The following is a 12,368-nucleotide window of genomic DNA, read 5'->3' as shown; positions in this document are numbered from 1 at the left end:
CAGTGTCTTAAAAACCATCATTCCCTATATTTTATCCAGTTTCTTATTTGTTTTGGGAGAGGGTGGTAAATCTTGTGTCTGTAACCTCTTCTTAGCTGGAAATACAAGTTCTGACTTAGCTCATTTTAGCCAGTAGAAAAGAGGAGATTTTTTGTTACATCTTGAAAGTTTACTTAAAGTAAAATTCACATATTGATGTTAAATCTGAGTGGCTTACCTTATGTGTTACTGTTGTTATGCTTGATGGATATTTTTTGATTTATATGATCTCATGAGTATTGATCACACACAAGTTCATTGATGGCAGGAGACATTTAAGTAGATATTTGTGTGTTCGGATTTCTGGAAACTGAAACCAAAGCCTAATGGTAGATTTTGGCCAGAAACTAGAGCCAAAACTAGACTTTGGTATATCTCTAACTTGCTACAATAGCTACTTATTTTAATAATAATAATAAATAGGGGCGCCTGGGTGACTCAGTGGGTTAAGCTGCTGCCTTCGGCTCAGGTCATGATCTCAGGGTCATGGGGTTGAGCCCCACATCGGGCTCTCTGCTCAGCGGGGAGCCTTCTTCTTTTCCTCTCTCTCTCTGCCTACTTGTGATCTCTCTCTCTGCCAAATAAATAAAATCTTTAAAAAATAAAAAATAAATAATAATAGTAAATAAAAACAATAAATTTTCCCCATATATTTGTAAATCTGTGCTCTCTTTTTTTATATTTATAATTAAAAAATTTTTTTTTCCTTTTATTTTCCAAATGAGAACACAGAAGATGAATCATTTGCTTCTGCCTTTGGACTTTTATTTTGGTGTTCTTAAGGACAGTATAATACCTTATTTATTTATTTATCTATTTATTTATATTTCTTTATTTACAATTGGATTGATTGATGGAATCATCAGTAATTTTGTTAGAGATTTTGGGATTATAATGAACAGTAATCTTGAAGACTAGTCATAATATGTCATGTATTGGTTCATGTAAAACAAATGACTGGCATACTTCAGCTCATAAATATGTTGTGTTTTACAGGTCTTTGTAAACTCCTTATTTGATTGTCATCTGTCATCTCTATTAACTGATCATTTATTTGAATTAGTGTAATAAATAATGGTTAAGGTCTCCACCTAGCTCATAAAAGGCTATATAGTCTAGCTTAAACGGTGTTGACAGTCATTGTGAGGCCAATTGAACGCTGAGCTGTTCTGAGAACAGAACAGAATCCTAAGGAGGTCATTAGCGCATTTACTGTGGGTAAACTGGGGATTGACTGATGGGATTTTGATGTTGGAAGCTTAGGAATTGGAATTAAGGGCTGATAACATACTGTAACACTTGGGCAAAAGTGTAAAGTTATGCTTGTGTTAAGGTGTAGAAACTGTCCAAATCAGCTTGAAGGTTTTTTTTAGTATAGAATTTTAATGTTTAAAAAAAATATTTGAAGTTAGGATCTCAAAAGTTTTTTCTCAGATATTAAGTGATTTACCTTTTTCATTCTTAATTCCATGAAAACATATTCCAGTTTGCCTGGGTTCTCTTATGTTTTTGTGTAGGTGTCGTCATCCATCTTAGATGATAAGGTCAAAGTTACTAAGACAAATCTTAGCACTAGCCTGTATCTCTGCATTGTGAACAGCAGTTTGTGTGGCGGGTATCAACCAAGATTTGATATTACTACACTTACATCAGTGATTATCAGTAGAGTTATCTTCTGCCACTTCAAGAAATGAAACAGAGTGTGCCTATCAAGGCAAAGATTTAACTTGTTATTTTAAAAAATAAATGATTTACATGAAATACTGACATTGTTGAGTGGTTACTCTATACCAAACAGTTTTTTATACTTCATGTGAAAAAAGTCACTTTTGATATATGACTATAATTACATTTTGCTGCTGAGAAAACTGAAGCGAAGGGAGAAAAGTAGCTTACTAATGTCATATAGCAAATAGTACATTTGAGATATTCAAGGTGTGAAGACTGAGTCTGTGCTTTCCACCACTATGCTTAGTTTTGGGATGAGGAAACATGGGCAATTCATGCAAAATTAGTATGGTATCTTTTCTAAAAATTGAGAATCAGTAAATTTTTCAGAATATCCAGGTTAGGATAGTGGTGTGAATAGTGGTGAAGGACTTAAACTTCGGAATTCTTTAACATTTACTTCCAGTATTTGATTATCTTAAATAACTCTGTCAAGTCAAATAAATTGTCAACCCTCCCTTAGCTCTGCCTTTTTCCATCTGTACAAGCACGGATAATAGTAGTCCTTTCTGGTTATGTATTGTTTCCCCTGAGACATTATACTGAGCTATTTTAGTATTAGTTTCAAGACAGGAAGACCCTGCAGTTTTTTTCCAGGAACCCATTTGCTTTAACTGACTCACATATCAGACCTTGGAAACTGTTGTTTTGATGACAGGTATCCTTTGGGAAAACCTCTTACATTGTCAATGAAAAGTTTGTGGTTTTCCTGTTCATTTCTGTGTTATGTATTTTGTTTCAGAATGTCTGAAATGGTAGTTTTAAGAGTATTTGGAAATTGTAGCTTTATAAATGTCTGATATTTTCCAAGATGTATATTAAGTTACCAGTGTAGTCAAGGTGAAACTAATTTATTCAGGCTTTAAAGCTCAACAGCAATAACAACTCAAGTTGTTTTTATTGTTTAACACTTTTATATTCTAAGTATGAATTTTTAATTTACTCTTTCCATAACCATACGTGGTGGGTGATTTAATTTCCTCACTGTACAAAGGAGAAATATGAGGCTAAAAAAAATGCAAGCAGTGGAGTCAGATTTTGAGTGTATTTGTCACCCTAGAGTCTGAGTGCTTAACTGTGATGATAAATCACCTCTCCTTGGGTATTGAGATCTTAAAATTGTATGTTTAAAAATAAAAGGGGAAATACCTATGTATCATTCTTATGTCGTGGAAATCAGGAGAAGAATTATATACCCCAGGCCTCCTGGGGAACTGAAACAGGAAGTCCTCAAGAATTGAGGCAGTTCCTGGTACCATTTCTTTCTCTCTCTGTTCTCTTTCATTAGTTTCTGTCTCTACGTTTTGGCTTCCTCTGTACGTGGTTCATGTGTCCATTCATAAAATGGTACCTTCAACACCAGTTTCTTTAAAAATCCAGAACCATCACCAAATAACCTAGCCTTTTATGGTCTGAATTGCATTTACTTGTGAAATAAAATCCTTTCATCCTGTTCATACTCTGGATTGTTTTCTTCTGGGTCAAGTGTCCATCCTTTAGTCACACAGCTGTGGCAATGAGTGATAGGTGGAGGAGGGATGACTGAACACATTCAGAGATATACACTTACTTTGGTAGGAAAGGAGGTAAATATTGGCTGAAAAGAGCCCTCAATTGTGTCTGTACTTGCATGTATCAGATTTTATTAAGCACTGTCATAGAAATAACACAAATATAAGTGCAGTTGGAATAAAAAGAAAAATATAGCATCAAAAATATGAAGTATAAATACAAAATACAAATAATATATATGTTAGAGATACAAGGAACTGATACCAGTTTATCATCTAGAAGCTAAGTTCCTGAAACTGGCTATGTAAATTCCATAATGGTTTAGAAGAATGTATTTTAAAGAATCATCTGCATAAATATTTTTGAGAAGAAATTTGAGTACTTCTGTATTTGTATTATCAATTCAGCCTTTCTTATAGTAGGTATAATTAGGTACATAATTGGACATGTTTACCACTTTTTATTTGCATTACATTATTTAAAGATTTACCTCATAGAATTTCAGATTCTATTTTCTGATTTAATTTCCAGATTTCAGCAGATAAAAATTTGTCATTTTCTCATGCATTTTCAATTATTGGTGACTGCTTTTAAATTTTCTCTAGTTAGCCTGCCTCTGTTCTATGATTTACAGTTTTCTGTGAAGTTTTAGAAAATTCTGAACAAACTGATCCTGTAGGAAACATACTGGAGAGGGTTAATGGAAACTGATGAGTTTTAGTGTACTTGGTTTAGTTAACATTTTTCCACCTTAGTTTCAACACAAAGTAATTCTAGTGCTTTCTACTCTACTCTAATGCTTTCTACTCATATTTCTAGTGCTTTCTAATGCTTTCTGTTCACATTTGTGATCAAAATGTTGAAGATGTATGAGATATAAAATACAGTTCAATATGGTTTGTTATGAATTGTGTTGTCTTGGGATCATGTTTTAAAAGGGAAGTATATATTAATTTTTAAATGATAATTTCAGGGAAAATACAATTCTGTGCATTTATTCAGTTTTGACCCAACATTTTTGGGAGCCAAATAGTTCTTTTGCATTAACTGCACTATAGATAATCTTCCTGAGCTTTTTAAAAAAATAGCCTTTTTTTGATATCTTAATTCTTTTATTTTGTTAATCACATATTGTAGCAGGTGTCTATACACTCATCCTAGGCTTACTAAAATAGTTCAGTGACTAGAATGCCTCATCTTGTCTGTATATGGAGATTAGCTTTATTTTCTGAAGTACATTGATCCTAAAGCCACAGAACTCTACTTTTAGGTTCTTTGTGTTCATGTGGTAAAGAGAATTTCTTAGGACTTTTTTCCCCTCCTCATGTATCACAAATATGAAACAGTTGCCATTTATTCCAACTGACTGGAAAATTTCCAAGGCAGGCTTCCTCCCTGCTTTTTTCATCCCCATGCTTTTCTTTCTAGAATTTCTCTCTAGCTCTTTTTTTTTTTTTTTAAAGATTTTATTTATTTATTTGACAGGCAGAGATTACAAGTAGGCAGAGAGGCAGGCAGAGAGAGAGAGGAGGAAGCAGGCTCCCCGCTGAGCAGAGAGCCCGATGCGGGACTCGATCCCAGGACTCTGGGACCATGACCTGAGCCGAAGGCAGAGGCTTTAACCAACTGAGCCACCCAGGTGCCCCTCTCTCTAGCTCTTGAACCTTTCCCAAGCTAGGTGCAGTTTCTGAACATCTCAGTGACAGTGATTTTTCCGGGTATATCTACTGGATTCTGAAAATATCAGGAAGAACAAAGAGGAATGGGCAGAAAATAGGAAATTAGAAAAATATGAAATAGGAGGAGTTGGAGCAATGAGGCAGGCCCCTTTAACTTTTTAAAAGGGTATTTGGAAAACAAAGTGAGGCACTAGTTAGAACAGTAAAATACATAAGCACTAGAATAGACCTGGGTTATTGCTTTTCAAAGTATCTATGGTGAAGGACCAGATTTTTCATGTCCAGTTCGTTATAGATGGGGCCTACATCTATAATGGTAAATGGTAAGTACATTTACCACGTGCTTGGGTCATAGTCTTTGAAAATGTCTGTTACTGTATAGGTTTCTAAATGGCTTCTCTCTGTTTCTCTACATACTGTAGACAGGTATCAGTTCCCTGACCAAAATCAGTCTCCTGACATGTTGAGTAGTGTTGATCGTAAAATGTTGTTTCTTCATTTTGTAGCTGAGGTTACTAAATCTCAGGAAAGTGAAATGATTTCTCAATATTATACAGCTTTAAAAATTTGTTTTTTTAGTTTTAGTGGAAGATGACATAAAAGCAAAATTTGGCCTTTGTCTGAAAATGATGTTCATTGTCAGTATATAAAAGTCAGAAAAACATGCCTCTGGGATTGGGAGTTATTCACTTTGGGGGATATTGGTTGGGGATATTCACTTTCTGCATTATGGGTTTCTTAAATAATCTTTTGTGTGATCTTATATTTTTGAAATCAGAAAAAAATCAATAAAGATATCAAGTAAAATAATACCAGAACAGGAAAAATGAGAAATGAGAGAAAAAGCTTAATAATTTAAAATATTTCTTTATATAATTAGAGTTATGCGTTTATATGAGGATAGTGTCAAGAGATCAGGCTAAAAAGATTGTTGGGAATAGGATTGGAAAATGGTATGCAAGCCATAAAAGGTGTTTGGTTCTCTTACTCCCAAATAAAAAGCAAACAACTTTTTAACTGCAGCAGGGAGCAACTGATGGATTTTCTATAACGAATTTAGAGCAGGTTGGTTTTTAGCAAAGAAAATTTTAGTGCATTTTCTTTATCTATTTTAATGTAAGATTAATAGAGATCTACTTCAGCTTTATAAAATACAGTTCTGAACACTGCAGTCAAATGCCTCTCAACTATAAATAATAGCTTCACTGGTAGGAGAACACAAAAATATGAGGTAGTAATTGAGATTATCATTTATGGTGTTTTGAAACACCCTTGTCACTAAGTGTCTGGTAAAAATGCACGTATAAATGCATATATATACACACACATACACACATATATACACACATACACACACGTACTGGCCATAATATAGACTATATTATGCTGTTGAGCACAGTATACTTAGCTTTGCTGTTTGTTATTTTTTCAATCTTGGACAAATTATTTTATTTCTTTGGGTCTTGGTTTTCTCATCTACAAAATGAGGATACATAATATAGAATTATTATGAAGTTAAATGAGTGTGTGTGTGTGTGTGTATGTAGAGACACAATGTAAGATAGTACCTGGGAAATAATGAGCATTAAATAAGTACTTTTATTGTTGTTATGATTACTGGAAGACATTTTATTAAATAAATTTTATAAACATGTAAGAATAATGTGACTATAAAATACCAAAAATGCCCCAGTTGTTATCTGAAAATTGCCACCTCGGGATTTAAAAATTTTGTTTCTGAGTCTATAGAGATTATAAAATAGTGAACTTAAGGTTACTTAGTGTTTTTTCTCTTACAGTTTATTAGAGAAGATATGAAATATAAAGATGCTACTAATAAACACAGCCATCTGCACAGAGAAGATAAGCATATAACTGTTGAGGATTTATGGAAACGGTGGAAAACTTCAGAAGGTAAGACTGTTTTAGTGAACTGAATCTGCTCTTCTGCCCTGCTTAGCCATTGTTAACTCACTAATTGCAAATGATTTTATGAAAAAAATCAAAATAACGTTTCTGTGAGGGTATTTATATTTTAGTAAATAATTTTTCCATTTTTGATTTTGAAAAATGCTCTTTTATCTTATGATTAAGGGTCAGCCTGTTTTCAGATAATTTGATACCTTATGCTAGGATAAATACGATAATGCATGTTTGAGAGCTTAAAGTTGTGGAGTATTGCTTCACTTGTTAAGTGACATTATTATAAAAGGTTTATCTAGTAAATATGGGTCCCAAAGTTTTTTGTTATTGCGAGCAGTTCCTAAAGTCTTCAGAAGGCACAGAACTTTTAAGCTTTTACTGAAATAAATTTTTTATGAAGTCTTCTAAGACTTGCATGATAAAGTTCTGTGATTTATAGTTTACTACTTCTCTGGTTTTAGATCCTCCAGCCATCTCATGGACAGTAATTGTTTAAGGCAGGAAAGGTGTATGCCTAAAACCTCAACTTGATTTCCTAATACTAGAAAGCTCAAAAAAAAAAAAAAAAAAAAAAAGTCCATCGAACTTACTCCTCTTCTTACTTTTATTTTATTTGAGTGACAGTGAACCAAAATGTTGTTTTCCTAATGTTTTTATGTTTCTATTCTTTTACCAAACATTTATGTTATATATATTTTCCTCTCTAAGTTTGAATAATAAAAGGAAAGGAGGAGAAAGATGGGACAGACTACTGCACAGTAGGATAAAGACTCTTTATTATAAATTTACTAGACTGGTTGTGGTAACATTTGGAAATGGAAAAATTTTCTTAGAAAACTATCCCATCAATGCTCAGTATTTTTTATTAATGTACAAGGAGGTTTATAGCTTGTTTACATTTTTGTTTTCACTTTTTAAAGGAGTCATTTGTTAAAATACACTGAGAAGAAGAAAAAGAAGGAAAAAAATACCACTGACTTGAATGAAAAATACATACACTTAAAAATCTGTCTTTCCATTTCCCTGCCCCATACCATTTTTAAGTAATAGGAATTTGGGTAGTATTGCGAATGAAAGAATGTACATTTCATGGGGGAGAAAGTGCTAGAATGGTGGAAAACCTCAGAAAAACTTACTCTGCTTACAGGTATGCCTTAGAGATACTGTACACACCACCATAATAAACCAAATATTGTAGTAAAGCCAGTCAAATGAGTTTTTTCGTTTCGTAGTGTGTTTAAAAGTTATGTTTATGCTATACTGTATTCTGTGAAGTATGCGATAACATTATGTATAAAAAAATGTACATACCTTATTTGTAAAATATTTTACTGCTAAAAAGTGCTAATCATCCTCTGAGCTTTCAGCAAGTTTTAATTTTTCTATTGGTGGAGGTCTTGCCTCAGTGTTGGTGGCTTTTGGCTGAACAGTATGCTGCTTGCTGAAGGGTGGTGTGGCTATGGCAAGTTCTTAACATAGGACAACAATGAGGTTTACCACATTGATTGACTGACTCTTCATTTCATGAACAGTTTCTCTGTAGCATGCAGTACTGTTCGGTAGCATTTTACACAAAGGAGAACTTTTTTCATAATTGCAAAACCCTGCCCCTGCTTTATTAACCAGGTTTATGTAATAGTCTAAATCCTTTGTTGTCATTTCAACAATCTTTGCAGCATTTTTACCAGGAGTAGATTCCATCTCAGGAAACCTCTTTCTTTTGGTCATCCACAAGAGGCGACTCCTCATCTGTTCAAATTTTATCATAAGATTGAAGCAGTTCAGTCCCATCCTCATGCTCCTCCTCTCTTTCTAGTTCTCTTGCTGTTTCCACCACATCTGCAGTCGCTTCCTCCATTGAAGCCTCAATGTCATCTATGAGGGTTGGAATCACCTTCTTCTACACTCCTGTTAATGTTGATATCTTGCCCTCTTCCCATGAATCATGAATTTTTTTTTTTTAAGATCTTATTTATTTATTTGACAGAGAGAGAGAGAGAGAGAGAGATCACAAGTAGGCAGAGAGGCAGGCAGAGAGAGAGGGGGAAGTAGGTTCCCCGCTGAGCAGAAAGCCCGATGCGGGGCTCGATCCAAGGACCCTGAGATCATGACCTGAGCCGAAGGCAAAGGCTCAACCCACTGAGCCACCCAGGTGCCTGAATCATGAATATTCTTAATGGCATTTAGATTAGTGAATCGTTTCCATCCATCAGAGGAATCATTATCTATGGCAGCTATAGCCTTATAAAATATATTTCTTAAATAATAAAACTTGCAAGTAGAATTACTCTTGATTCATGGGCTGTTGAATGGATGTTGTGTTAGCAGGCATGAAAACAGTTATCTCATTGTACATCTCCGTCAGAGCTCTTGGGTGACCAGGTACATTGCTAGTGAGCAGTAATATTTTGAAAGGAGTCTTTCTTTTTTCTGAGCATCAGGCCTCAACAGTGGGCTTAAAATATTCAGTAAACTATGTTGTAAACAGACGTGTTGTCATCAAGGCTTTGTTTTTTCCCTTTATAGAGCACATGCAGAGTAGATATAGCATCATTCTTCAGGGCCCTAGGATTTTTCATAATGGTAAGTGAACTTTGCCTTCAACTTAAAGTTACAAGCGTCTTTAGCCCTTAACAAAAGAGTCAGCCTGTTCTTTGGAGCTTGGAAGGCAGGCATTGATTTCTCTTTAACTGCGGAAGTCCCAGATGGCATCTTCCAATATAAGGCTGTTTCCTCTGCACTGAATATCTGCTGTTTAGTGTAGCTACCTTTGTTACTTATCTTTTGGAGAACAGCTACATCAGCACTTGCTGCTTCCCCTTGCACTTTTCTTATGGAGATGGCTTCTTTTCTTAAACCTCATGAACCAACCTCTGGTTGCACTTCTGTTAGCTTCACGTTCCTTGGGCAGCTTCCTCACCTCTCAGTCTTCACAGTATTGAAGAGAGTTAGGGTTTTAATTCTAGATAAGGCTTTGGCTTAAGGGAACATGGTCGCTGGTTTGTTTTTCTATCCAGACCACTAAAACTTTCTCTGTATCAATAGGAAGACTATTTCACTTTCTTACTATTTGTGTGTTAACTGGAGTAGTACTTTTAATTTCTTTCAAGAACTTTCCTTTCCATAGACAAGTTGGCTAACTGGCACAAGAAACCTAGATTTCAGCCTGTTTTGGCTTTGATATGTCTTCCTCTCTAGGCTCAGTCATTTCCAGCTTTTGATTTAAAGTGAGAGGCATGTGATTCTTCCTTTCACTTGAACACTTAGAGGCTATGTTGTAGGTTTATTAATTGGCCTAATTTCAGTATTGTTGCGTCTCAGGGAGTCGGCCCTGGGGGTGGGTGGGTGGGGGTAGCCAGTTGATGGAGCCATCAGAAAACACACAACAATTATCAATTAAGTTTGCCATCTTAAAAAAATTAGCAGTTTCCAGGGCCTAGGGTAGAGAGAAGGATGAATAGACAGAGCACAGAGGATTTTTAGGGCAGTGAAACTATTCTGTCTGAAACTATTATGGTGGATCCATGTCATTATATATTTGTCCAAACCATAGAATAGACAAGACCAAGTGAACCCTAATGTAAACTCTGGACTTTGGATGATAATGATGTGTCAACATAGGTCCATCACCTATAAATAATGTACCACTCTGGTGTGGGATGTTGATAATTAAGGAGGTCATATATGTGTGGGGTAAGGGGTGTGTGGGAAATCTCTGTACTTTCCATTCTGTTTTGCTGTGAACTTAAAACTGCTCTCAAAAACATAATCTAATAAAAAATATTTTAAAATCATAAATTAAAAGTAAGAAAATTAAGTTTGCCATCTTATACGGGTGCTGTTTGTGGAACCCCAAAATAGTGACAATAATAACATAAAGATCAATGATCACAGATCATCATAACAAATACAACAATCATGAAAAAGTTTGAAACATTGTGAGAAGTATGCATATGTGACACAGAGACATGAAGTGAACAAATGCTATTGGAAAAATGGCGCTGATCGACTTACTTGATGCAGGGCTGCCACAAACCTTTGATTTTGTGGGCAGTGTCTGTGTAGTATCTGTGAAGTGCAGTGAATAGAAGTGTGGTCAAACAAGGCATGGCTGTGTATGAAATCTCTCTGCAGTATGGAGGCATCATTCAATTCTAATGAAGAATTAGAGACCCATTATAACATCTGTTGCTATGAGTATAGTTTAGATTTTGGATATACGATAAGTTAAGTGGAGCCCACTTAAATGTGCTTGAATGAGGGAAAAAGGAACCTGACCACTTGTTACCACCCACAGTGCTTCCCCCCTGGTTCAGCTCCCACCTCTTGCCTGGGTAACTGCAGCAGCTGCCACAGGGTCTCCTAGAGTGTCTTTGTGCTCTGCTGCATTCTGGACTTCACTTAGCAGAGTAATCTGTTTAAAACATAAATCAGATTTGCTCAGAGGAAAAGCTAAAGTCTTAACAAAGACCTGTATGCCTCTCCATGCTCTGTCTTCTCCTCTTTCTTCTTCTCTTCCCTGTCGTGTGTAGCCGGCCTGCCTCACTCCTGGTGCTCTATCCCAGGACTGGAGATGTCCTCATGGACCCTCAGGGAGGCCCACCCTCACTATTTTAAGATCACAGATCACACTCCTCTCTTCCCACTTTTACTTTTTTTTTTTTTTTTGCACTCCTCTCTCTTAGCTTCACATTTTCTTTTTCCCGTATCATGTGTCATCTTCTAAGACCTCATGTAATTGACTTATTCGTTATGTTGGTGTCTTTTCTTTCTCCTGCCTCTGAGAATGTCTGCCTCAGAGAGCAGGGCGTCTTTGTTTATTTTATTAAATGTATCCCAAATGTATTGGGACTCTATCCTTAAACCTGGTTTTGGTTTCTGACCCTAGGGAGTTTGGTGAGATCTTTTGTGATCTGTGAGCTGTTTTGTTTTGGTTTTGTTTGGTTTCGGCTTAGGGCCTTTCCAAGTTGGGTTCTCTTAAATCTCTTTTTTTCCCTGGGTTTCACCTTAATTTCTACCCGTTAAGATTTTGCCATTATCAAGGTAAGATTTCCCTGAGTCACCAAAGAGGTGGCCTAAATTATAAACCGTATGGTTCTCACATCACCTTCTAGGGGAATATTATGTTGGAGGAGTAGTCTTAAGGCTCCTGTTAACACAGCTGCATGGGAGGAGAGAGAATGAGCCTTGGCCTTGAGTTAAACCTCCCCTAGATGCTTTAGAGTGACCTAATTGATTTTCTCAATACATATGAGACATTTATTAACGGTCATGTAAAGACAGGGTATTGTTGCTAGATGGTTTTTCCATCATAGCTTGACAAACCCCAGGTATCCTGGAGATCGCTCAGGGGCAGGGCATGTTGAATGTGCAGGATTCTGCTTTTATCTGGATGTCGTGTTTCTGTTTAAGATTTTTCTTAGGAAACAAAAGGTGAGTCCTCTGAAAAGGTTTGGAAACTGCTGGTATAGACATGAGTGTGTACCT

At 35.7% G+C, this 12,368-nt stretch overlaps 1 protein-coding gene across 2 annotated transcripts in view; it reads left to right on the top strand.

Annotated features, from left to right (window-relative positions):
* The window catches only part of STIM2 (stromal interaction molecule 2), a 141,560-nt gene that overhangs the window by 76,384 nt on the left and 52,808 nt on the right, over positions 1 to 12,368 (top strand). For both annotated transcript variants that reach the window (XM_044225827.1, XM_044225828.1), the window contains exon 3: positions 6,758 to 6,872. In XM_044225827.1, coding sequence (XP_044081762.1) covers positions 6,758 to 6,872 — 115 coding nt within the window. The remainder of the gene's footprint in view (positions 1 to 6,757; positions 6,873 to 12,368) is intronic.

Source organism: Neovison vison, chromosome 11 (genome assembly GCF_020171115.1).
Source record: "Neovison vison isolate M4711 chromosome 11, ASM_NN_V1, whole genome shotgun sequence".
NCBI lineage: Eukaryota > Metazoa > Chordata > Mammalia > Carnivora > Mustelidae > Neogale > Neogale vison.
This window is presented reverse-complemented; position numbering and strand designations above follow the sequence as displayed.